Source organism: Triticum urartu, chromosome 1 (genome assembly GCF_003073215.2).
Source record: "Triticum urartu cultivar G1812 chromosome 1, Tu2.1, whole genome shotgun sequence".
In the NCBI taxonomy this organism is placed as follows: Eukaryota; Viridiplantae; Streptophyta; class Magnoliopsida; order Poales; family Poaceae; genus Triticum; species Triticum urartu.
In genome coordinates this window covers 479,474,425-479,501,666 of record NC_053022.1, presented here as the reverse complement: position 1 = coordinate 479,501,666, position 27,242 = coordinate 479,474,425, and the positions used below count along the sequence as shown (strand labels likewise).

General features: G+C 46.1%; 1 protein-coding gene across 4 annotated transcripts; it reads right to left on the bottom strand.

Annotated features, from left to right (window-relative positions):
- Window positions 1-23,207: 23,207 nt before the first annotated feature.
- On the bottom strand, window positions 23,208-26,800 carry LOC125520613. Of its 4 annotated transcripts, XM_048685591.1 has the most exons (5): window positions 26,375-26,798; window positions 25,994-26,290; window positions 25,225-25,660; window positions 23,919-23,988; window positions 23,208-23,426 (listed from the first exon to the last, which is right to left on the bottom strand). In XM_048685591.1, exons 1-4 carry the CDS (start codon window positions 26,525-26,527, stop codon window positions 23,981-23,983), a joined length of 894 nt encoding a protein of 297 aa, XP_048541548.1. In that variant the 5' UTR covers window positions 26,528-26,798; the 3' UTR covers window positions 23,208-23,426; window positions 23,919-23,980. The 4 variants fall into 4 exon arrangements, with proteins under 4 accessions (XP_048541548.1, XP_048541534.1, XP_048541542.1 ...); XM_048685577.1 differs by lacking the exons at window positions 23,208-23,426; window positions 23,919-23,988 and having other exon boundaries at window positions 25,084-25,660; window positions 26,375-26,800; XM_048685585.1 differs by lacking the exons at window positions 23,208-23,426; window positions 23,919-23,988 and having other exon boundaries at window positions 25,084-25,657; window positions 26,375-26,800.
- Between the last annotated feature and the right edge of the window lie 442 nt (window positions 26,801-27,242).

The window sequence follows — 27,242 nt, the reverse complement described above, 5'->3', positions numbered from 1 at the left end:
GCTTGATTACTATATAGTTGTAAAATGTTTATTAAATGTATATAGCATAATAGAATGAAAACCTTCATGTATGTTACATGTTGAGATAAGTCTTTTTTTTCATGAATGTCATGATGAAGTGGCATGCTTGCATGTTGAGAGACATATGATAGTGGGGGTGGGCCTTTTCTCATGCATGTTGTGCAATGATGTGGCATGCTTGCATGTTGAGAGAAATAGTTAGTGGGGGCTAGCTATTTAGATATAGAAGATTAAATAAGAATCGTAGGGCTTCAAGCAATCTAGAATTATAGATTTGGAATTATCTTAGGTTGCCGATTGCTGTACTGAAAATGTGTAATTATATATGGCACGTACATAAGAATGCAGCAATCTTGTCTTACAAAGTAGGATCAAGAGAGATACTGAAGAAGTCAAGATGCAGAGTCTATTTCCCATGATTACTTCTCATGTTCATGTCGGCTTCCTTGGGCTTTATTTCGTACCACCATATGCATTAAACTGGACCGTATCAAGAGGTAACGACATCCCCTTGATTAGAATTGCCTTATTTGTGCTATTTGATCAGTGTGTGTTTTACGTATGACGTTGCTTTACCTGGAATTAAGGTGGGTTCACCTACCTAGGCACTATCTTTAGGGATAGGTTGGAAATTAGAATATATGATTCATTCCTAGAGAAAATTTTACACGCGTCACTTTAACATAATTGCATAGCAATCCGGTAAATTATGTAAGATTCAGTAGGAAGCAAGATATTGAAGATGTACTACTAGTTCAGTTACATGATTCTATACATCTAAAACGGGTCACATGACTCCGTAACTGTTGTTAGAGAATATATCTCGCTGTTCTGTAAAGGTATGCAATCTCTACTGCGTTCCAATAAAGAGAATTTTACCATACAGAAGGATCCAATGAAGAAACTAATCCGGCTGAGTTCCAATAAATAGATCCTTCAAAGGATCTGTCCTAATACAGCTGCCGTATATTGGTACAGAGAAATCATATAAACTGTACTTGGTCGGATTTATTTTGTTTCATGACAGAGAAACCAAATACCTTTCGCTATTTTGGCACATATATTTATTCTTATATACTTGTGCAGTTTCGAATGATCCAACATATCTGCAGTCATCAAACTTGAAGACATGCTGTTTAAGGCCTTATTTGCACCGCCTCTCTTTCTTTATCTGCGCGCCTCTTTCCTCCAATAATAATAATGAACAACTTTTTCCGAATCATGTATCACACTGTTACAAATGTATGCTGAACCTACTCCTTACGACAAAGAAAAAGAGGATGAATGCTTTCTATCTTCACCAGTTTTGTAGCATGTTCCAAATTGTTGTCACTTTCTTATTTGAGGATTCATCATCTTTTTTATTTAGAAGCTGACCTGAAAGCTTGATAAGGTTAAGCTTGACAAATACTTTAGAATACTTTTCCTTCCATCTTTATTTTTCTTCATAACTCATTTCAGTTTCTATATGTACAAAGCGTCTTACATCATTGTAAGTTAGTATGGTTGCCAACGCATAAACACATACAAAACCGGATAAATATTTTCTATCATGATAATTATTGGATTTCTTTTAGCCCTTTTACATTTCAATTAGTTCTTGTAAATCATCTTTATTTCATATAGAAGTCGTTGTAGTCACATATCATCTTCTATTTCCTATTATCCATAGTAGGTAGCTATATAATTTTGGCAGTCCACACAACCAAAAAATATATATAATTTAATCCAAATTAGTACAAATATATATTTTGCTATGCAGATTAGTAGAATAAAATAAGATTCGAGAATTAAGCATCTTGAACAATATAATTGCACCATAAGGCAGTTTATACTTTTTTTCCTGGCTACACTCGAAGAGAAGACTATACTACATGCCTATATTACTGGATTAATAAATAATTGCTGATTTTATTTAAATGGGAATATTTTCCTGCTATTACTCTATGCAGCAACATAACCACTATTGTGTCTCGCTTTTGAAAATATAATTTGAGCGACATCAAACATTGTGTATCCATTTGATTTATATTTTTAAAAACGTTTGTTTTTTTATATTATGTGAATTCACCTGTTTTACGTTTGAGACGTGCATTGCACGTGCATACTTACTAGTTCTAAAAAAAGTTGGTGTAATTGGAGGATCAGATGCATGGACACCTGCAGGACATGCTGCGGCCTCCCAGTCTCCCAAAATCTCCACTATATTGCGAACCAACCTCTGGTTGATTTCAGTGGGAGGAGACGTTCCCGTCGACTACGAGGCGCCTACGGTGACTTCGTAAAATCTCAGGATGATATGCCGGCTCAGTCTCTCGGAGGTGCTCATAGGGATAGGGTGTGCGTGTGTGCGTTCATAGGGGTGAGTGTAAGCGCGTGTATATGAGCGCTTATGTCTGTACTGATGCTCAAAAAAAATCTCCACTATGTTTGCTCGTTTTTAATGGTTTTTCAACTGTTTTTATCATCTCCACCGAACGATAGTAGTTGTGCTGTTGTCGGTGTCCGAGTCCGCGGTGGGGCCAGACATAGTATCTCTGGGCGGCATTGCAAAGAGCGGTGAAAGCTTGTGAAGCCATGGCTTGTGATATGCATATAGTAATGACAATTGGGATGTGGATTTCCCTTTTGCCTCTGTCTTATGTCAGATACGTGTCGCATTGAGATGATGGGGGCGATGGCATTGCTGATGTGCGTTGGAACCATGGCCCGAATGTGTGTCGCAGCCTCTATGAGACCTGGCCCTTAAGCATATCCTTCAACGCTTCAGTGGTGGACTGGCTAGGCTACACATGTGATGCGGTCGCCCATCTTCCAAGAAAGCAAGAGCAAGTTTTTTCATTCAGGAAGGATGATGTAGTGAAGCCTCAACTTGCAGTCCAATATGATTCAAGAAGCAATACCACTAGAAACTTTTCTATCATTGGGTGATGTAGTGAAGCTTCGACTTGCAGTCCAATTGCTTACTGTGTCTCCACTTGCACTGTAAAAAATTGCAGGTGGACTGATTCAAACTTATAGAGTTCAATTGGTCTGAAGGTGTTGCTGTTTTATACCAGATCGTGAGAAAAAGGGGACGCGGTTCAGATTTGACTACTATGTGCCCTTAGATAGCTAACGTAGATGTTAGTTTTTTAACTACAAAAGTTAAATTCTTGGGAGTTTGGATATCAGGTATATACATTACTTCCATGTTGAATCAATCAACATGCCTTAGACAATAACATGTAATTGGGTGTTTGCATCCTGGTCTTTTCATTTCTTTCATTCCATGACCGTTGGAGCACCAGGTAAGACAAAGGCGTTTTCAAGTAATTCATCTCATCCAATAGCTTGATAGGTTTTTGCAGTAAGTCATCTCGTCCAATAGCTTGATAGTTTTTTCATTATTCCAAAAAGTGATATGTGTAGAAGACTAAAAACAACATCATCCAGTAGTTGATATTTTGGTCGTTATTAAAAAAAATGGTATGCATTTTTATTGAAAACAATTGAATGTTGAAGCAACCGTGCTCTGGGGGTGCTTTCTATCCATGCATAACTTTGTAACGAAAACAAATCATATCTCCTTTACCCAATGATTTTTGTCCAAAACTAACAATATTATTTCCTTTCCGTGGGTACTATGTTGATTATTAAGAGATATCATATTCATGAGACCTGCAAAGGGTAGACCTAGGAAGAATGAGAGATGCCTGAGTTTATCATCCAATCCAAGCATAACAAAATGTGAGCATTACTATGCAAATGGGTGAAGAATTAACATGTTAATCATTTTTAGATAATAGTTAATATCTGACAGAATAACTTTGAACTAGCTACCGTGTTTAAAATAGAGTGTGACGTGGACCACTGAGTCTTGAGCGATAGGACTAGGAGTGTGTGATTTTCATTCTCCCGTTGCAACGCATGGGCATGTTTACTAGTGACTATAAAATGATTATAAATCATCCAAGATTGATAATATAACAGCATGAAACAATCAAAAATTATAGATACGTTGGAGACGTATCAGCATCCCCAAGCTTAACTCCTACTCGTCCTCGAGTAGGTAAGTGATAAAAACAGAATTTTTGATGTGGAGTGATGTCTAACATGTCATATCATATTCTTTTCTTTATAGCATGGACAATTGGACTATTTATGTGATTCAAAGCAATAGTCTAGTGTTGACATAATAATTTAGATACTCAATCATATCAACAAGCAACCATGTCTTTCAAAATATCAATGCTAAAATAAGGTATCCCTACAAAATCATATAGTCTTGCCATGCTCTGTCTTCTTAACACAAAGTATTTATCATGCACAACCCCGATGACAAGCCGAGTAATTGGTTCGTACTTTTTAACGCGCTTCAACTTTTTCAACTCTCACGCAATACATGGGCGCAAGCCATGGATATAGCACTATGGGTGGAATAGAGTATGATGATAGGGGTAAATATAGAGAAGACCAAAAGTAAGAAAGTCTCACATCGATGCGGCTAACCAACGGGCTATGGAGATGCCCATCAATCAATATCGACGTGGGGAGTAGGGATTGCCATGCAACGAATGCACTAAGAGATATAAGTGTATGAAAGCTCAATATGAAAAATAAGTGGGTGTGCATCTAATATGAAAATTTTCCACTAGTATATGAAAGTGACAACATAGGAGACTCTCCATATGAAAAACATGGTACTACTTTGAAGCACAAGTGTGGTAAAGGATACTAGCAATGCCCCTTCTCTCTTTGTTTTTTCCTTTTTTCTCTTTCTTTTTTTCTTTTTCTCTCATTTTCCAGAGTCTCATCCCAACTTGTGGGGGAATCATAGTCTCCATAATCCTTTCCTTACTCGGGCACTGCTCTAAAAATGAATAATGATGATCATCACACTTCTGTTTACTTATAACTCATAAAAATTACAACTTGATACCTATGACAAAATATGACTCTATAAGAATGCCTCTAGCAATGATCTAGCGTAACATGTATGAAAAATGATGAACGGTGGCTGAGCCGCAAAAACTATGTTAGCTATATGATCATGCAAAGCAATATGACAATAAATGCTCAAGTCATCAAACGGAAGCAGTGGAAGTTGCATGGCAATATATCCCAGAATGGCCATGGAAAATCCATAATAGGTAGGTATGGTGGCTGTTTTGAGGAAGATATGATGAGGCTTATGTGTGATAGAGCGTATCATATCACGGGGTTTGGATGCACCTGCGAAGTTTGCACCACGTCTCAATGTGAGAAAGGGCAATGCACGGTATCGTAGAGGCTAGCAAATTGCGAAGAGGTAAAAGTGTGTATATCCATGGACTCATATTAGTCATAAAGAACTCATATACTTATTGCAAAAGTTTATTAGCCCTCGAAGCAAAGTACTACTACCACTGGTGCGCGTCGGTCCTAAACAAACGGTTTTTAACCCCTTTCCACAACGGCATATGGAACCGTCTCCAAGTGAGTGTGGGCGATAGGGGGGTCCTTCCCACACGACCCAGAAACCGTCGGGGATAGGGAGCCTTGATGCATACAGTTGTCCCTGTATAACCGTTTCCGATATCTCGAATATCCCAAACACTTCATCCTTGCTACTCGTTTGTGCTCGCATTGCCATCGCAGTCGGAGTTTTGTGGTTCTGCCTAAAACCAAGCAGATTCTAGGCACAAGAGCTTTTCAGGTAGATTCTAGGCAGATTCCAGGCACGAGAGATTTACGATGTCTGACACGTCACAAACAGTTCATGATTATAAACCGTGTACGATAGGTAGACAATCACACACATTTAGTTTTCCCGCACCATATGTGATAGTGTCTGACATCACGCACGCTTTGCGAACGGAAACTGTGTGCATGCTTGCACACGTTTCCTCTCTGTGAACCGTCTCGGATTATGGTGTATATCGCAAATGTTTGTGTTTTACCAACCGTGTGTGCCGTAATGACCTGCACAATGTAATTTCGCCCTAATTTAATTGTTACTATTTAAAATTGTACCTAATTTAAACTTGAAAGTAGGCTATAGCTTTTTTCATATCCATCAGGTTCAAACAACCAATGCATTATTTGATTCATAGGTACATATGTTTAAGAATTACATAAGCACCAAATAAAGAATGATGTACCAGGGTTGTATACTTGTACTATTACATATTGATGAAGCTATGTACCTAGGGTAGGGTCATGGATCTGTTCAAGATACCCTCCCCAAGGACATCTCTAAAGGTACCAGGAGCATTCGAAGAAAAATCATCATCCACTCGACCATGAAGTTATATTCCACTCGACAATCCTGAAGACACTCGACGGTATAGATAATCACTCAACTATCAGAAGATCTAGAGCCTCTCCACTCTGCAACGGTTGGGAATTAAGTCGTAGCTTTAATGGTCATTATGTATCTTTATTGCAGGCGTTACCAGTAACGTCTCCATCTTTATGTACCTTAAACCCTTTGTAACTGAGGGCGGGAGGGGTCTGGCGAACTCTATATAAGCCACCCCCCTCTTCAGGGACGGGGGTTCGCACTTTCTGTAACACACACGCATATAATTCACTCGACCGCCTCCGGACTCCGAGACGTAGGGCTGTTACTTCCTCCAAGAAGGGCCTGAACTCGTAAAACTCCCGAGTACAACTCCTCCATAACTAAGATCTTGCCTCTACATTCCTACCCCCATTCTACTGTCAGACTTAGAACCACGACAGTTGGCGCTCACCGTGGGGCAGGTGTCTTAGCGGCTTGTTGGAGAAGTTGCAATTTTTCCGATCCCCTTCATCATGGTTTCAGGCGGAGGTTTGGCTGAGGGCCGCGAGATCCGTCTCGGCGCGCTCGTATTTGTCGCCGACGACTCCGCTTGGCTTCAGGAGGCTCCACTCGACGTCGACGCACTCCCCGTCCGCGAGGCAACGCACTTTCGCCGTGCGTCCGCGGCGTCCTCCTGCGGCAGCCGTCGACCCAGTATCGGTCGGCTCCTGTAGCCTCCCCCCTCCCTGCAGCCCGCCGGAGCAAACGTTCCGGTCGATCGAGGCTTCAGCGGTGGGTAAGGCATGCGGTGGCTCGCCAGTCGGCCACCCCCCAGGTCACGGCAATCGAGCCCGACTGGCTCCGTAGAGACTGCATCCGAGTGCGACAGCAGCGACCCAGCGGCGGAAGTTTTGATGGTCAATGGACCACGCAGTCCTCCTGGCTTCACCCGTGAAGACGGAGGCGATAGGGGCGGCGATCCGTCGCGTGTTCATGAAGAGTACCGCCCCGAACCCCTCTCTTCGCAGCGGAGAGAAGAACTTCGCCGCCGGAACATGGATGCACTTCACACTCCTATCATTGGAGAAACCCCTGAGGCCCAGGCCTTGGAGGAGGCGCGCCTGGCCAACTTGGCTGAGCGCACTCGACTGGAGAACCTCCAGCGCGCACTCGACGAGCGTGCTCCCGAATCCAGTCGACGTTAACTTCTTCCACCTCCGACTCAGGTACACCGAACTCCAATCCAGAATCTCGCAGCTGCGGCCCGAATAGCGGAGTCAATTCAACCTTCCCAGTCAGAAGTTGGTCGAGGTTTGGTGCAGATCCGGGCCTTGCTCTGAGCCGCGGGTGAGCAGAACATAGTAGTATCTCAGTCGCGGAATAGGATTCACAGCAGATCCGTGGTTGCAGACACAGTCCAGTCGGCTCACAACCCAAGATCGCCCCCGAGGCATGAGGGACGTGGAGATCGACGAGATCAGTATAGAAGCCGCGAGCTGTATGATCATCGACTCGATCACGACGATCGTCGTCGAGTGCCCACGCCTCCCCCAAGGAGTGGATCGTACGTGCCTCGGCAACAGGTTGACAGACGCCCTCACAGTGGTGGGCGAAGGATTCCAGTCGACCCCAGGGAACCGGGCTTTGACGCGATATCTATTCTCGTTCAGGGTCTGGTCGACAGAAACAGAGCTCACAGAGAAGGTCCCGACAGAGATTTTTCAACCAGCAGCAGAGTGCATGTCTCAGGTCCAGAGTGCTTCAGCAGAGCCATCAAGGCTGCGGTGATTCCTCCCAACTTCAGGTTGGCGACTCGAGTCAGTAAGTTCACTAGAGAGTCCAAGCCTGATACTTGGCTTGAAGATTACCGAGTGGCGGTTCAGATCGGTGGTGGCAATGATGAGGTGGCCATGAAACACCTTCCTTTGATGTTGGAGGGCTCAGCCAGAGCGTGGCTGAATCAGTTAGCACCTGGTAGCATTTATACTCGGGAAGATCTTGCCCGAGTATTTGTCAGAACATTTGAAGGTACTTGCAAACGGCCGGCAGGGCTGACAGAATTACAATGTTGCGTTCAGAAACTGAATGAAACTTTGAGAGATTATATCCAGAGATGAATCACATTGCACCACACAGTGGAGAATGTGTCTGATCATCAGGCAATTTGTGCCTTTAAAGAAGGCGTCAAGTATCGGGAGTTGAATCTGAAATTCGGTCGGACAGGAGATATGAATCTGACTCGGATGATGGAAATTGCCACCAAGTACGCCAACGGTGAATAAGAAGACCGACTCCGGAGTGGCAAGCACAAAACAATCGCCCACGAAACCGGAGGAGGAAACTCCAGTCGGAAGCAGAAGTGCAAAGCCGAGCCAGCCGCTTCTGGTGAAGCCTTAGCCGTGACTCAAGGAAAGTTCAAGGGGAAGCCCAAAGGGCCGTGGAACCCCAAGAAAGTAAAAGATCAAGATGGAAATGATGTGCTGGATTTACCATGCCACATTCACACCAAAAAAGATGAAGAGGGTAATTTCATTTACCCGAAGCATACCACTCGACAGTGTTGACTCCTAATCCATCAATTCCGAAAGAAACATCCCAAGGAAAAGGAGAAAGAAGCAGACAAGGTTGAGGACGAGGAAGAGGATGATGATGGTTATCCCCATGTGAATTCCACTCTGATGATTTTCGCTAACGTTGAGAGTAAAAGTCGATTGAAAGTCATCAACAGAGAAGTGAACATGGTAGCTCCGGTGACCCCCAGTTATTTGAAGTGCTCCCAGACTGCCATTACATTCGACCAGTCCGATCACCCAATGCACATAGCCACCCCTGGGAGGCAAGCATTGGTGGTCGACCTAGTAGTCGAAGGCACCCGACTGACTAAGGTTCTGATGGATGGTGGCAGTGGCCTAAATATACTGTATGCAGAGACGTTGAAAGGAATGGGCATTCCGATGTCCAGACTTAGTGAAAGCAATATGAGTTTCCATGGAGTCATTCCCGGCAAGAAGGCTGCATCACTCGGTTAGATCGCTCTCGATGTGGTGTTCGGTGACTCCAAGAATTACCGCAAAGAAAAGTTGACATTTGAAGTTGTGGATTTCTAGAGTGCCTATCACGCTATTCTGGGCAGGCCAGCTTATGCACGTTTTATGGCTCGACCATGTTACGTGTACCTCAAATTGAAGATGCCTGGTCCCAAAGGGGTGATCACTATCACTGGTAGTCGGAAGAAGGCGGAAGAGTGCTTCCAGAAGGGCTCAAAGATCGCCGATGCACAGATGGCCGTAGTGGAATTGCAAGAATATCAAAAAAATGCATATTCGAGTGATTTGTTGCGAGCCAAGAAGCCTGCCGCGGATTCAGGATTCCAGTCGTCTGGCGAAACAAAGTTGATTCACATTCATCCGACGGATCCCAATGCTGCTCCGACTCACATTTCAACAACACTTGACTCCAAATAGGAAGAAGCGCTCATCCAGTTCCTCCATGAGAATTGGGACATCTTTGCATGGAAACCTTCGGACATACCAGGTGTTCCCAGGGGACTGGCTGAGCATCGTTTGCGAGTCGACCCAAAAGTGAAACCAGTCAAAGAACATCTTCGACGGTCCGCTGTACAGAAGAGGAAGGCAATCGGTGAAGAGGTGGCTCGGCTTCTGGCAGCTGAGTTTATCCGTGAGATTTACCACTCCGAGTGGTTAGCTAATGTTGTCATGGTCCCAAAGAAGGACGACTCACTTTGCATGTGCATCGACTTCAAACATATCAATCGGGCCTGCCCGAAAGATCACTTTTCTCTCCCTCGCATCGACCAAATAGTCGACTCGACTGCGGGGTGCGAGCGTTTGTACTTTTTGGACGCTTATTCCGGGTACCACCAGATCCGTTTGTACGGACCCGACGAGATAAAAACAGCTTTCATCACCCCATTTGGGTGCTTTTGTTATGTCACTATGCCATTCGGTTTGAAGAACGTTGTAGCCACATTCGTGCGGATGATTCAAAAGTGCTTGCTCACTCAGATCAGTCGGAATGTGGAAGCATACATGGATGACATTGTGTTCAAGTCACGTAAAGGTTCCGACCTACTGGCTGACCTTGCTGAAACCTTTGCCAACCTCAGAAGGTATGATATCAAGCTTAATCCATCAAACTGCACGTTTGGAGTTCCAGGCGGAAAATTACTCGGTTTTCTCATTTCTGAACGAGGGATCGACGCCAACCCAGAGAAAGTGGGTGGCATACTCCGGATGAAACGCCCTGTGCGTGTGCACGATGTCCAGAAGCTTACTGGTTGCTTGGCCGCCCTAAGTCGATTCATTTCTCGCCTCGGTGAAAAGGCACTGCCCCTTTACCGACTGATGAAGAAGTCAGATAAGTTCGAGTGGACTCCTGAAGCTGATGTAGCATTCGCAGAGCTTAAAGCCCTGCTTTCCACCCAGCCGGTGCTTGCTGCTCCAATCAGCAAAGAGCCTTTACTACTTTACATTGCAGCCACTGGACAAGTCATCAGTACAGTACTTACGGTCAAGCGGGAAGAAGAAGGAAAAGCTTACAAAGTTCAGCGCCCAGTATACTATGTCTCTGAAGTTTTGACTCCATCAAAGCAAAGATATCCACATTATCAGAAGCTTGTTTATGGGATTTATATGACCACGAAGAAGGTTGCACATTACTTCTCTGATCACTCCATTGCAGTCGTCAACGACGCCCCATTATCAGAGATTCTGAACAATAGAGATGCAACTGGTCGAGTGGCAAAGTGGGCGATTGAACTTCTTCCCTTAGATATCAAGTTTGAGGCAAAGAAAGCTATTAAGTCCCAGGCAATAGCAGATTTCCTCACCGAGTGGATTGAACAACAACTGCCGACTCAAGTTCACTCGGAGCACTAGACCATGTTCTTTGATGGTTCCAAGATGCTGAATGGTTCCAGTGCTGGGGTGGTTCGGGAATCCCCCCGAGGAGACAAGCTCAGATATGTCCTCTAGATTCACTTTGATTCCTCCAATAACGAAGCAGGATATGAAGCACTCGTGTATGGGTTGCGTATGGCCATCTCACTCGGCGTCCGTCGCCTCATGGTCTATGCTGACTCAGATTTGGTAGTCAATCAAGTGATGAAGGAGTGGGACGTCAGAAGCCCAGCCATGACTGGTTACTGCAATGCGGTGAGGAAGTTGGAAAAGAAGTTTGAGGGGTTAGAGCTCCATCATGTACCCCGACTGAAAAATCAAGCAGCAGATGATTTAGCAAAGATAGGCTCCAAGAGAGAAGCTATTCCCAGCAATGTGTTCTTGGAGCATATTCATGCACCTTCAGTTCAAGAAGATCCCTTCGCTGAAGAGCCCCCGCAGCCTAGGGGTGCCATAGATCCGACTGAAGTCGAGGTTCCAGCTGTGGTCGACTTAATCATGGAGGTATTGGTCATCACCCCCGACTGGACAGTGCCATACATTGCATATATCCTTAGGAAAGAGCTCCCAGAGGATGAAGAAGAGGCTCGGCAGATCGTCTGTCGATCCAAGGCCTTTACTGTAATAAGGGGTCAACTGTTTAGAGAAAGTGCAACTGGAGTCAACTAGAAATGCATAACACCTGGTCTAGCCCTTTGCTGTTTGGGGATTGGATATGGTTGGACCACTGAGAACTGGTAGGAGCGGCTTCACTCATGTGCTCGTAGCAGTCGACAAGTTTACCAAATGGATTGAAGCTAAACCTATCAAGAATCTTGAAGCCAGCACCGATGTCAGTTTTATCAGAGAATTGACATTCAGATATGGAGTTCCACACAGCATCATCACTGACAACGGGTCAAACTTCGATTCTGATGAGTTTAGAGCTTTCTGCGCTTCTCAAGGCAAACGAGTCAACTATGCTTCAGTCGCTCACCCGCAGTCGAATGGACAAGCAGAAAGAGCAAATGGCCTAATTCTCAAAGGACTGAAACCCCGACTGATGCGTGATCTCAAACACGCAGCAGGCGCTTGGGTCGATGAACTTCCATCAGTTCTTTGGGGTTTGAGGACAACTCCTAATCAGTCGACTGGGCGAACTCTTTTCTTTTTGGTCTATGGAGCCGAAGCTGTTCTACCAAGTGACCTGCTCCACAACGCACCCCGAGTCGAGCTCTTCTCTGAAGAAGAAGCAGAACAGGCCCGGCAAGATTCAGTCGATCTCTTAGAGGAGGAAAGAGAGATGGCCTTGATCCGGTCGACCATTTATCAGCAAGACTTGCGTCGATTCCATGCCAGAAACGTGAGGGGTCGAGCCTTTCAAGAGGGAGACTTGGTTCTTCGAGTGGATAAACAGAAGCCACACAAGCTCGCCCCTGCTTGGGAAGGCCCCTTCATCATCTCCAAAGTTCTCCATAATGGAGCATACCATCTTTACAATGTCGAGCATCAGAAAGACGAGCCACGAGCTTGGAATGCGGAGCTGCTCCGCCCCTTTATACTTAAATACTCGTTCGAATAAAGTGTAATAAGAAATACCTTTGTAATTTGTTTATCAAAGACAAGAGCTTTACAGTCCTCTGGCACGATTGTTGTTGCTTTTGTTTACGTCTGAAAACCCCCAGTGGGTGACTTAGCTGTGAATCCGTTTCACCTAAGTTTTCAAACAACCTACCGAGTGGTGAGCCAGCCTCCCACTCGGGGGCTTAGCTGCGAACCCGTTTCACCTAGGTTTTCAAAATCCTACTGAGTGGTGAGCCAGCCTCCCACTCGGGGGCTTAGCTGCAGTCCAGTACTCGCCTAAGTTTGTAAAATCCTACCGAGTGGTGAACCAGCCTCTCACTCAGGGGCTTAGCTGCAGTACAGTACTCGCCTAAGTTTATAAAATCCTACCGAGTGGTGAGCCAGCCTCCCACTCGGAGGCTTAGCTATAGTCCAGTACTCGCCTAAGTTTTAAAAGATCCTACTGAGTGGAGAGCAACCCTCCCACTCGGGGGCTTAGCTGCAGTCCAGTACTCGCCTAAGTTTGTAAAATCCTACCGAGTGATGAGCCAGCCTCCCACTCGGGGGCTTAGCTGCAGTCCAGTACTCACCTAAGTTTGTAAAATCCTACCGAGTGGTGAACCAGCCTCCCACTCGGGGGCTTAGCTGCAGTCCAGTACTCACCTAAGTTTATAAAATCCTACCGAGTGGTGAGCCAGCCTCCCACTCGGAGGCTTAGTTGCAGTCCAGTACTTGCCTAAGTTTTAAAAGATCCTATCGAGTGGAGAGCAACCCTCCCACTCGGGGGCTTAGCTGCAGTCCAGTACTCGCCTAAGTTTGTAAAATCCTACCGAGTGGTGAGTAATCCTCTCACTTGGGGGCTTAGTTGCAGTCCAGTACTCGCCTAAGTTTGTAAAATCCTACAGAGTGGTGAGCAATCCTCCCACTCGAGGGCTTAGCTGCAGTCCAGTACTCGCCTAAGTTAGTAAAATCCTACCGAGTGGTGAGCAATCCTCCCACTCGGGGGCTTAGCTGCAGTCCAGTGCTCGCCTAAGTTTGTAAAATCCTACCGAGTGGTGAGCAATCCTCCCACTCGGGGGCTTAGCTGCAGTCCAGTACTCGCCTAAGTTTGTGAAATCCTACCGAGTGGTGAGCAATCCTCCCACTCGGGGGCTTAGCTGCAGTCCAGTACTCGCCTAAGTTTGTAAAATCCTACCGAGTGGTGAGCAATCCTCCCACTCGGGGGCTTAGCTGCAGTTTAGTACTCGCCTAAGTTTGTAAAATCCTACCGAGTGGTGAGCAATCCTCCCACTCGGGGGCTTAGCTGCAGTCCAGTACTCGCCTAAGTTTGTAAAATCCTACCGAGTGGTGAGCAATCCTCCCACTCGGGGGCTTAGCTGCAGTTTAGTACTCGCCTAAGTTTGTAAAATCCTACCGAGTGATGAGCAATCCTCCCACTCGGGGGCTTAGCTGCAGTCCAGTACTCGCCTAAGTTTGTAAAATCCTTTCCCTAAGAGCTGCACCACAAGTACAACGTACGCTCCATCCCTACCCGCAAGGACGACGAGGTGCAGGTCGACCGCGACCCTCTTCTCCGAGCTACGCCACAAATACAACGTGCGCTCCACCCTTGTCCAAAAGGAAGACGAGGCGCAAGTCGACTGCAACCCTCTTCTCCGAGCTATGCCACAAATACAACGTGCGCTCCACCCTTGTCCGCAAGGACGACGAGGTGCAGGTCGACCGCAACCCTCTTCTATGAGCTACGCCACAAATACAACATACGCTCCATCCTTGTCCGCAAGGAGGACAAAGCGCAGGTCGACTGCAACCTTCTCCTCCGAGCTACGCCATAGATACAACGTACGCTCCATCCTTGTTCGCAAGGACGACGAGGCGCAGGTCGACTGCAACCTTTACCTCCGAGCTACGCCACAAATACAACATGCGCTCCACCCTTGTCCGCAAGGACGGCGAGGCGCAGGTCGACTGCAACCTTCTCCTCCGAGCTACGCCACAAATACAACGGAGCAGATCCCAAAATCAATCGCAAGTATACTCAAAAGCAGTTTGGATAAATCCTAAAGTTCCAAGCAACAAATCAAAAGTATTCGAGCATCAAGCCCGAAGGAGTTTAATGGTTACAGCAACCACTCGGCATTCCAAGGCAAATTTAAGACAGGTTTAAATCTCATAGTTTGTTCACTCGGCAGGAGGAGGGCTGGTGGTTTCGACAAATTCGTCCAAGTCGATTCCATCTGCGATCCGAGTGGCAGCAGCGATGAAAGTCTCCATAAAGGACTGGAAGTCGTGCCTTTTGTTGTTGGCGACCTTGATCGCCGCCAGCTTGTCTTCACGAGCTTCCTTGAAGTGGACTCTGACCAAGGACAACGCCACGTCAGCACCACACCGGGCAGAGGACTTCTTCCATTCTTGCACTCGACCAGGAATCTCGTTGAGCCGAGCCATCCGAGATTCCAGGTCATTTTGAAGCGTCGCCCCTGGCCAGAGTGATGAGTCGATCCGTGAAACTGCCACCTTCAGGCGTGCGAGATAACTTGTGACGCTGGCGACACGGGATTCCAGTCGAAGCACGTTCATGGCAGTCTCGTCGCAAACCGGAGAAATGATAGGGTCTAGACCAGTCTCGATCCTTCCGGTTTCCTCTTCAAAGTTTTGGCAGAATTCTACAGTCAAAGAGTTAGTGAGTCGACTGGATAGGATTAACTTGCAAGCAGCAAAGCAGTCGGATTAAAAGGAGTACCTTCTAGCATAAGATAGAGCTTCTTGGCAAGAGTTCTTAGATAGGCTTCCGTGTCGTTTCTCTAGCGGACCGTAGACTCCAGCTTCTCATTTAGGGCAATCTTATCCTTCTTCAGACGACTTACTTCTCGGTTAGACTCATTGAGACAGGACTTCAGCTTGTTCACCTCCCCTTCCAACGCTCTGACCGAAGCCAGCTTCTGGTCTACAAGGGCAGTCTTGTCTTGAGCTTCCTTCTGTGCAGCTGCAAGGTCCAAGTCCTTCTTCTCCAGAGCCAACCTCATTTTCTCTGCAAAAGAAGCAATCGGATCAAACAAGAGATCAAAGAAATATCTTAAAAGATTATCAACGTGAACAGTCGACAGGCAACTACCTTCCATACCAGCAGCTTCATCTTCGGCTTTCTTCAACTTTTGTCGGGCCAACTCCAAGTCGAGGTTAAGTTGCCTCTGCTTCTCCTCAAACTCGGCAAACTTAGAAATGAGAGAACAAGATTTCTGCAGGAGGTAAAAGACGTGTCAATCGACAAGATCAAAGGTTATTTACTTCCGAGTGAATAAAACTTAAAAGTTCACTTAGACCCCAGCCGACTGCCCACAGTCGACTGCGGTCTCGGGGACTACACCCAGCGGGTGCACTTGGCGTGCCCCCACTGATTGAGACCCAACTCGACCGGTCTGCCTGGGTCAAGTAAAAAAAAGAAGAGAAAAGAACTATTCAGACCTCGGCCAACTGCCAGCAGTCGATCGCGGTCTCGGGGACTACACCCAGTGGGTGCACTTGACGTGCCCCCACTGGTTCATATCTCATTCGACCGGTCCGCCCGGGTCAAGTGGAAGAAAAGAAAGAGAAAAGAACTCAGACCCCAGTCGACTGCCCGCAGTCGACTGCGGTCTCAGGGACTACACCCAGTGGGTGCACTTAGTGTGCCCCCACCGGTTCAGATCCTACTCACCCAGACCGAGTGGAAGAGCGCAAATACCAAAGACAACAAAACACCCAGTGGGTGTACAGATTCGACGCAAACAATAAGAGATTGTATGGAAGAAAATATTTCAGGTAGCATATCCTAATAGAACAAGGTCAGTCGAAAGTTTTCTTACCTGGACATTGGCCCGGAGAGCAGCGCTGGCGTCGTAAGCAGCCTGGCTATTCTCGTGCACCGTCTTCATCCGCTCCATCATCATGTTAGCCTGACGGATGGCTTCCGCAGCCGCGTCCGACTGGTTTTCCGGAACGTGGTAGTTGGTGAAGAAGGGGGCAGACAACCCAGGTGCGGCAGCTTGGAGCTCCGAAGCGTGAGGTTGAACGACTGAAGGGAACACTGGTACAATTGACGGTGCACGGCGCTCACTTGACAGTGGTACAGTGAAAGTTACAGAGGCCCCGCCTGCGTCTTCAGATTGTCGGGCGGTTGGTGTTGTCGTCGGTCCCTGCTGAGACATCTTGCCACATCTTCATCATCATATGGAAGATCAATGACGTTGGGTGGAGCTGCAGAGAAATCAGTCGACCCCAAGTGAATCGCTAGAAGTTAATCGACCAAGTAATCAAGAACAAGATCATAAGAGTTTTTACCTGGGTTGGAGGTAACCGCGTCCTCCATCTCCTCGTCTCGATATTGGTAAGAAGAAGTTCCAGATGTAGCAACACTATAAATGTCAACATTCAGTCGGTTATGTTCTGTTGCTCGAGTCAACCAAAAGAACGGATCAGATGATTACCTGGAGATGGTGGGGACGGTCACTTTGATTCTGGGCAAAGCCTTCGGTGATTTAGAGGAGGTGGCTTTCGATGCTTTGGGCGCAGGAGGTGGCACAGTCTTGAGCTGTTTAGATACCTTCTCAGTCGGCGCTGGGGAAGACGTCCGAGGGTGCTTCGAAGAATGCCCAGTCGGTGCGGCCTCCAGGACCGGGGCACTCGCCGGGTCTTGAGCGTGCTTGGACCTCCTCTCTCTGCGAGGAGGCGAGTCAACCTCTTCATCATCACTCGAGTCGTCGCTCTCCTCGTCCTCCTCTGCATCCGAGTGCCACTCGCCACTCTCGCCCCCGCTCGCCCCTTCCTCGACATCTTGCTCCTGCACTCCATTGGGCATCGAGTACATATCAATGAGAGCCTGAAAAGACAATGAACGAAAGAAATACAGTCGACCATCAACAAGGTGTTACACAGTGAATCGAGAAGATACTTTACAATGCAGAATCATACCTGTTCCGGCTGGCGTGAATGGTCGAATGGAATCACCCTCCTAGACCCCCGGGGATTATCTTTGTTGCTGGTGATTTCTCTCAGCCATTTCTCCACCGTGTCTTCACTAACGTCCTCCGGGTGGATCCGAGTGGTGTCCTCGAGTCCCGAGTACATCCACATCGGATGGTCACGGGCTTGGAGTGGTTGGATGCGTCGACTGAGAAAGACCTCCAGCAGGTCCATTCCAGTCACCCCATCATGGACAAGTTGGACGACCCGCTCGACCAATGCCTTCACCTGTGCCTTCTCTTCCGGGATCACCCTCAAGGAGGAGGGCTTCTCCACTCGAGCCAAGGAAAAGGGGGGAAGTCCAGTCGACTGACCCGGGGTCGGCTGGTCCTTACAGTAAAAACCAGGTCGACTGCCAGCCCCGGACCGAGTCAGGAAGGATCATAGCTGGGAAGGTGCTCTTGTTCCTCATTTGGATTCCAAGGCCACCACACATCTGGATCACGTGCGTCCTCTCGTCACTCGGGTTGGCCTTCTTGACCAACTGGGAGCGGCATGTGAATATGTGCTTGAAGAGACCCCAGTGCGGTCGACAACCCAAGAAATTTTCACACATCGACACAAAGGCAGCAAGATACACTATGGTGTTTGGAGTGAAGTGGTGGAGTTGAGCCCCGAAGAAGTTCAAGAAACCACAAAAGAAAGGATGGGGAGGCAAAGAGAACCCGCGGTCGACATGAGTGGCGAGGAGAACGCACTAACCCTCCAGCGGCCGCGGCTCGGTCTCGTTCTCCGGGAGCTGCGCCGATTCGTGGGGGATCAATCCCCCCTCAACCAGGTCGTCGAGGTCGTCTTGGCTGATCGCCGAGCAGATCCAATCGCCCTGGATCCAGCCCGGTGGCAGGCCAAACCTTGACGAGGATCCACCCCGGCTGGTCCTCTTTCCTTTCGCCTTCGCGGTCGCCTTCTTCGCGCGCTCCAACGCCACCGTCTTCCCTTTCCCATGGCGGCGGACCGAGTTCGAGCGAGGCTACGACGCCGAGAGCGGAAGCGGGCACAGCGGAGAAATCTGAGGAAGAAGAAAGAGAATGAGGGTGCACTGTTCAAAAGCCCGGTCCGGTGCCTTTTATAATGTCGTTTCCGAGTGACTGACTTGTAGGCCCGGACAATCTTATCAAATCCCGCAACAGTCACACGCGCGATACGTGGCGAAAAAGGTGGCCTGGGAATCAAGACGACCTGCCTAATCCGTCCCGATTACCACGGCCTCGCCCGTTCGGCGCGCTTCCCAAAATTCAAATCCCGTGAAATCCGCGGACAGCAGAACAACTTGTCAGATGGAAGACATCCTCTGCATCATCATTCAGAACTCTTCCGTAAAAGTTCACTCGACAAAGACTAAGAATGGACCAAGGTGACTGAAAAAGAAGTTGGTGTCATCCCCTCAGTTCATTGATCCAGAGCAAGATATACTCATAGCATGAAAAATGAGTCGGAAATGTTCTCAACTCCTTCACTCAAACCCTGATCCATTCGGGGGCTAATGATGAAGCTATGTACCTAGGGTAGGATCATGGATCTGTTCAAGATACCCTCCCCAAGGACATTCCTAAAGGTACCAGGAGCATTCGAAGAAATATCATCATCCACTCGACCATGAAGTTCTGCTCCACTCGACAATCCTGAAGACACTCGACCGTATAGATAATCACTCGACTATCAGAAGATCTAGAGCCTCTCCACTCTGCAACGGTTGGGAATTAAGTCATAGCTTTAATGGTCATTATGTATCTTTATTGCAGGCGCTACCAGTAACGTCTCCATCTTTATGTACCTTAAACCCTTTGTAACTGAGGGCGGGAGGGGTCTGGCGAACTCTATATAAGCCACCCCCCCTCTTCAGGGATAGGGGTTCGCACTTTCTGTAACACACGCATATAATCTAGTCGACCGCCTCCGGACTCCGAGACGTACGGCTGTTACTTCCTCCGAGAAGGGCCTGAACTCGTAAAACTCCCGAGTACAACTCCTCCATAGCTAAGATCTTGCCTCCACATTCCTACCCCCCATTCTACTGTCAGACTTAGAACCATGACACATATGGTAAACAAAGAGGCGACAGACATTCCAGTTGCTGAACAAGGTGAAGCGGAATGGCCCTATTGTGCTCTCCTGGATGCAGAAGGCATGCAGGACTCTAGTCCAACCCCTTGTGATGGTCGGTCGCCAACCATGTAGTTTGAGAGGTAATCTTGAGTAAACTGGTTCAGGACCCACTACAAAAGAAAAAAGATTCAGATATTGTCACCTAACACAACTCATTACGGGTAGTAAAAAGAAGGCTGCGGGGTTCTTATTGCAATTCACTGTTGTCTTGTATAAAGTGTAAACAAATAGTTCGATTGACATCTTTTGACCCATTTTAGTAACAGGCAGAGGTTGAGGATGGAGGCGCCGGCGATGGCACGACCTACCAATGGTTTCGAGGGTTGTGTGTGTCTGTGTGAGCGGAGGTTGTGTTTGAGGAAATACTGCGACAACTGAAAATTTTACTAGGCGGGAGTAACAAGGCGGGGCTACTGAAAATTTGGATCAAGGGAGAGCAGATATTTTTGAGATTGCGAGGGATGCAGAGGTAGGAGTAAAATGCCGGGGCTACTGAAAATTTGAATCAAGGGACTGAAGCAGAGAGGGATGCAGAGGCGGGAGCTTTGGGGGAGCGAGCTAGTGTGATTGACAGACCGGCTGTGGACTGTAGCCGACGCACCTTCTCGCGTAAGCCATAGGCGTACTATACACTGACGGTGCTCCAAGATATTTTTTACTACATCTCACACGGTTGGTGAGAATAAACTGTGTGGGATCTACTTGATTTGAATTACAAAATGGGGTCACAGTGGCAATGGACAGTGTTTGAATTGCTAGACCTTTTATCTGCAGTGAACATGCAACTATATGTGTGTCGTAAAAGAATTGGAATTATTCAGGGTTCCTTTGGACATTTCATACATTAAACTGGTTTCTAGCCATTTCAGGTGCACAATTCAAAATTAAACTACATGCACATGCTCCGGTGCATACAAATTGGTTCAAAATCAAATCTGTGTCCTTCAGTGCATGCTTAGGTCCCATGAAAGAAATGAGAATGAATTTTTCGGGGTTCGTTTGGCCTTTTTTATACATTAACTGGGTTTTCTAGGCATTTTATGTGCATAATTCAAATTTGAACTACAAGCATATGCTCCAATGCACTAAAGTTGGTTGAAAAATCACATGTGTGTCCTTGGGTGAATTTCTAGGTCCCATGCAAGAGATGGGAATGAATTTCAAATACCAGGGCACTGTTGATTTCCTGCAAAACGTTGAGATACCTGGTTTTTAAATTCTAGTAGATCCAAAACTCTTTTGAAATTCATGAAACTTGGCATGCTATCATGGAGTGGCATCAACATGTCGTGGTGAAAATTTTGTCCCATTTGGTGCAGGCTTGGGTATAACCTTCTCACAAACCAGAGCTTCTCACAACAAGATGATGGTTTCGATAGGGAACGCACCACCTTTGGGGACGAGACGATATCCGTTGCCTCTTATTGTTTTCAAAAAATTTCTAGTGTCAACATAGAACAATAGGAGTGTTGTGTTCAATCTTGGATTTTTTTTCGGGGTTTGTTTGGCCTTTTTTATACATTAACTGGGTTTTCTAGGTATTTTATGTGCATAATTCAAATTTGAACTACAAGCACATGCTCCAATGCACCAAAGTTGGTTGAAAAATCACATATGTGTCCTTGGGTGAATTTCTAGGTCTCATGCAAGAGATGGCAATGAATTTCAAACACCAATGCACTGTTGATTGCCGGCAAAACGTTGAGATGCCTGGTTTTCAAATTTTAGTAAATCCAAAACTCGTCTGAAATTCATAAAACTTGGCATGCTATCATGGAGCGGCATCAACATGCCGTGGTGAAAATTTTGTCCCATTTTGGGAAGGTTTGGGTATAAGCTTCTTACAAACCAGAGCTTCTCACAACAAGCATGATGGTTTTTATAGGGAACGTACCACCTTTGGGGACGAGACGATATCTGTTGCCTCTTATTGCTTTCAAAAAATTTCTAGTGTCAACATAGAACAATAGGAGTGTTGTGTTTAATCTTGGATTTTTCTGGGGTTCGTTTGGCCTTTTTTATACATCAACTGGGTTTTCTAGGCATTTTATGTGCATAATTCAAATTTGAACTACAAGAACATGATCCAATGCACCAAAGTTGATTGAAAATGACATGTGTGTCCTTGGGTGAATTTCTAGGTCCCATGCAAGAGATGGGAATGAAATTCAAACACCATGGCATTGTTGATTGCCGGCAAAACGTTGAGATGCCTAGTTTTTAAATTCCAGTAAATCCAAAACTCGTGTGAAATTCATGAAACTTGGCATGCTATCATGGAGCGGCATCAACATGTCGTGGTGAAAATTTTGTCCCATTTGGGACAGGTTCGGGTATAAGCTTCTCAAAAACCAGAGCTTCTCATAACAAGCATGATGGTTTCGATAGGGAACGTACCACCTTTGGTGACGGGACGATATTCGTTGCCTCTTATTGCTTTCAAATTTTTTCTAGTGTCAACATAGAACAACAGGAGTGTTGTGTTCAATCTTGGAATTTTTCGGGGTTTGTTTGGCCTTTTTATACATTAACTGGGTTTTCTAGACATTTTATGTCCATAATTCAAATTTGAACTACAAGCACATGCTCCAATGCACTAAAGTTGGTTGAAAAATCACATGTGTGTCCTCGGGTGAATTTCTTGGTCCCATGCAAGAGATGGGAATGAAATTCAAACACCAGCGCACTATTGATTGCCGGCGAAACATTGAGATTCCTGGTTTTTAAATACTAGTAAATCCAAAACTCGTCTGAAATTCATGAAACTTGGCATGCTATCATGAAACGGTATCAACATGCCATGGTAAAAAAATTGTCGCATTTGGGGCAGGTTCGGGTATAAGCTTCTCACAAACACTACAAGAAATATGTCAACTTGTGACCCTCACTATTGGCCGCTGAAAGGTCATAGTTTTTCATTTGCGACCTTTTTGTGACAAAAACAGAAGGTCAAAAGCTGGCGGTCGTAAACTGAAATTAGCGACCTTTAACAGAAGGTCGTTGAACCCATGACCTTTTGTTTTGGTCACTGGCGGTCTGCCCAGGCCACGTCGGATCCGACGTGGCAATCTGACGTGGCAAAATTACGACCAATTGAGAAGGTCGTTGGTAAGATTCAGCCCGGTCCAATTCAACGCTTTACATGGGCCGAGCCCAACAATTCAGCCCATTTAATACATTTATTTCTGTTATTTTTTGTCAGCTACATGGGCCAAGCCCAACTGGTCAGCCCATCAATTTTTATGCACGTTTGGCTTTCAAGAATATAGGTCAATTTTGTGCAGCCCATTTCTGGTTTACATTCGGCCTTTTTATACATTCAAATAATAATTCAATCCTGATGTTGGTCCAGTACTCTTTTCAGCCCATTCACATATTCGTACAAATGATCCTCCTTTTCGACAAATTTTGCAAATCATTTCATATTTCAGCACTAAATATGTTTACATCACGGGCCATAAAGCCGTACAAAATAGAATCACTTGTTCCTATACAAAACTATCAAATGATACGTACAACAAAACAGAATACAGAAAATTTAGTTCAACAAAAATAAGTTTTCTTCCTCTTCCATCTTCCAGAACACAAAACACCTGTGAAAGTAAAGATGCCACAACAAAAATGGAAGGATCAGCCAATAGAAGCATATTGAGTACAAGGGAAACACGCACTGTGAAAATTTTGAAAGCACGAATATTTTTTATATTACCATAACAAACAGAAATGTAATCTGATTGCATAAGGCATATGGCATTATCAACAAGACAAAGCAAAATTTATAGTGCCAGCTCGGGAATAAGATAAATCAAAATTTATAAATCTATAGCATCACACACAAGGTCTAAATTTATACTATGTTCCTTTAGAAGCAAGAGTTGGTTCATGTCTAGCTTTTATTGCAGATAACTAGTACATTTTCACACAAAAAATAGGAGCGACATATGTTTTAATGATCAACTCTGGTGTTTGCAGTATATATTCACAGCATGTAAGAATACTTTGATTAACAGACTAACCAACCATCAACTAACACTTCACAGTACCAACTAACACTTCATAGTACCAAAAAATGGGGTGGCGCTCACCACTTCAGATGTGCAGCAGCCATGAGGGCTTCTTCCTGTTCCACCTACAGCAGCGGCAGCTTCTACAAATCTGAGACACAAAACAAACGCAGGCAGAAGGAATCAGAGGGAGGGGAGATGAAGAACATGGCAGGCATTTATATGATGGCAGTACATATGAAACAAACAGCAGCCCACACTTACATCATCATGTGTATAACAAAATCACGGTCGCCTCTACAGACAGCACTACTAGAGTAGAGAGCCAAGCATAATAACTCTACCAGGAGACAATGTAAACACAGAGTCACACCATTGACAGATTAAGCCTTACAACATGTTTGGTGGCTCAGTGGGCAGATGTATGCATGCACAAAAAGGGGGACAATTTTTCAATCAAACTGAAGAAAAACACACATCATTTAGTAACCAGTACAAATCCCGGTAGTTGTAGGTGCATGCATTGTGTAACAATGAGTAATCAATAGCATTTCAGAGTTGTGCAGTTACTAGTGTGTCGTCCTCTGTTTACCACACCACACATGGGCATGAGAAAATTGCTAAAAACCACTGATCGTGTGCTAATCTACTTAGAAAATATGGCACATGATGGCAGGCAGTAGATATGAAACAAACAGGACTCCACACATGCATGTGCTATTATAATGTACAGAACAAAATCAGTCACCTCTACGACAGTAGTAGATACACAGCCATTATTTAGTCATTACAATTACAAGAAGCTCTTGACTCAAGGCTCCATACTTAAGAGTGCTAACACTAGATGTCCAAAGCAAGAAAGTTTCAGCTAGGTTTTGTCTTTTTTTTTCACTTTTTACACTACAGCCGTCAGGGTAAGAAAGTTCAACAACAGGCTGTACGTATAGTATGAGCAACACAGGACAGTAAAAACAGTGAGCAAAAGCCAAATGAATTGATTTATCTCTAACTAGTTGGTAACGAAGCATGGCACAAGAGATACATGTCATAATGCCTATATAAGATGCAAAAAATATATGTGCATCTCATATCAGACTAAGAGCCAACTCTGCATAACAGTTCTGAACTTCTGCCAAAACTGAACACAACATGTACCAAGGAAAATCAACACTTGTAGATTCATATCACAGTAACAGCCAACACTGCATAACAGTTCTGAACTTCTGCCAGAACTGAACACAACATATACCAAGGAAAATCAACGCTTCTGAATTAATATCAGACTAACAGCCAGCCAACACCGTGTAACAATTCTAAACTTCTGTCAAACTGAACAAAACATACACTGAAGGAAACAATCAGCAAACAAGATGAAAAGTGTAACAACCTGAGGTTCTGTCAATAGGATTTCCTCCGACACAAGTGCTCACTCCTCTTCCATGCTTTGGAGCCATCGCTTGAACTGTATCGGTGCCCGATTCACCACCGGAAGCACCAACCCCATCACCACGACGATTCATAGCGGAATCACGCGGCTTGAAACACCTCGCCCATGGATCCTCAGGCAGGCCTCGTGGACCAACATCACGCGGGCGAGGCACGTTCTTCTTAGACCCGAGGTTATCAGAGGCTCCCTCTTGGAGCACCTTGAGCCCATGGCCACTACCCACATGGATCATGCTCCTGTCGGGAGTGGCGTGGTGGTGGTGCTGCTGCTGCCCACGGAGCTGCTGCATGAAGGACGCCTCCATGGAGCTGATGTACATGTTGTGGGTGTCGTTGGTCCATCCGGCCGACACCAGCCCCCCAACCTGATCACCCTGCTGAAGAAGGAGGTAGAAATCAGTTTAAGTTTTACAGGTGCAAAATCACATCAAACAGCTGTCCGACAGTAATACTGGACATCCAGATGTCCAAATGGTTATTATATACAGCATACACGATCTGTTTGCTTGGCTTTGTACTACTATATAGCACTATGTAGCACTAGGACATCTTGAGATCATCGCAGATCAATCAAGTGCAGCACATGATCCTAGTTTCGGCATCACATCAAGTCCTAACTAACAATCGAATCAACAGATTAAAGCGCACAACACCTAGTGGACAAACCTGAAACACTGAATGAGTTTACAGTTAAGACTGAACTTTCGTACTCGACATAACCTGGTGCTGGTGGTGCCCTGGTCGATCGACGCCACGTACACCTCCTCCGCCTTCCCCTTCCCCGCCATACTCCTTCCCCTTCCCCTTCCACCACACGCCCCAGAGCAACCTCGCCGAAAAAACAAGCGCCGAACCCTCCGCCGGCGAGCGGACAGAGGGGGGCGGCCGGAGCAGCGGACTGAGCCGGTGGAACAAGCGAGGATGCGGTCGGCGTTGAAGTGGGAGGCAGTGGGACGCAGATCCTGGTTGTCCTCCTCCTCATTGTCGATGTCGTCCATGGAGGTCACCTGCCAGTTCAAATCCAACCCAAAAAAGGGGATCAGACAAGGAAGTAGAGAGAGGATCGGGGCTGGGGAAGGGGAAGTAGAGACAAGGAAGTCGGCGTCAAGCTCGGCGTACTTGCCGGCCTTGAGGTAGCGCACGATGCGGCCGACGGGGAACTGGAGCCCGGCCTTGGACGGCCGCGACACCGACTTGGTCGCCTTCGCCTTGCCGCGGCCAGCGACGCCTCCGGTGGAACTCATCGCCGATTCGCCTTTGGGGGAGGTCCGGACGCGGTTGGTGACGACGAAGGAGAAGACGATGAAGACGCGGCAGGAGCAGTGCCTCCAGTGCGATGACCGGCCGCTCTAGGAACCGCTCGCAGTCGGCGGCGGCGGCCCGGTGGCTCACCCAGATGCCGCCGCCGAGGACGACGAGAGGGACGAGGGGGATCTGGATCGGGGGAGAGGAGGGAGGGAGAGAAAGAAAGAAAGAAAGGAGGCGGGGGTGGATGGAAAACGGAGGACAACAGAGTTAGGGCTTCTTTGATTCAAAGGATTCTCAAAAGAATTTTGAAGGATTCTAATCCTTAGGATTTTTTCCTATGTGAGTTGTTTAATTTGTACTCCCTCCGTTCCTAAATATTTGTCTTTCTAGATATTTCAAATGACTACTGTATACGAATGTATGTAGACATATTTTAAAGTGTAGATTCACTCAGTTTGCTCCGTATATAGTCACTTGTTGAAATGCCTAGAAAGACAAGTATTTAGGAACGGAGGGAGTAGGATTGTAAACCGTAAATTTTTTTCCATAGGATTCATTTGCACTAGATTTCATAGGAAATTTTCCATCCACTTAAACCTCTTTGAAAAAATCCTACGTTTTTCTTGTGCACAATCAAACACTCATACAATCATGTAGGATTCAAGATGACATGCCAATCCAATCCCACGTTTTTTTATTCCTGCATTTGGG

Bases quoted from the DNA above. Each gene is read 5' to 3' on its own strand.
- LOC125520613 (XM_048685577.1), bottom strand. From the start codon at position 26,527: ATGAGTTCCACCGGAGGCGTCGCTGGCCGCGGCAAGGCGAAGGCGACC. The intron at 26,291-26,374 runs GTCTCTACTTCC...TTGAACTGGCAG, and splicing joins AGCTTGACGCCGACTTCCTT to GTGACCTCCATGGACGACAT. The intron at 25,661-25,993 runs GTACGAAAGTTC...CTCCTTCTTCAG, and splicing joins CCAGCACCAGGTTATGTCGA to CAGGGTGATCAGGTTGGGGG.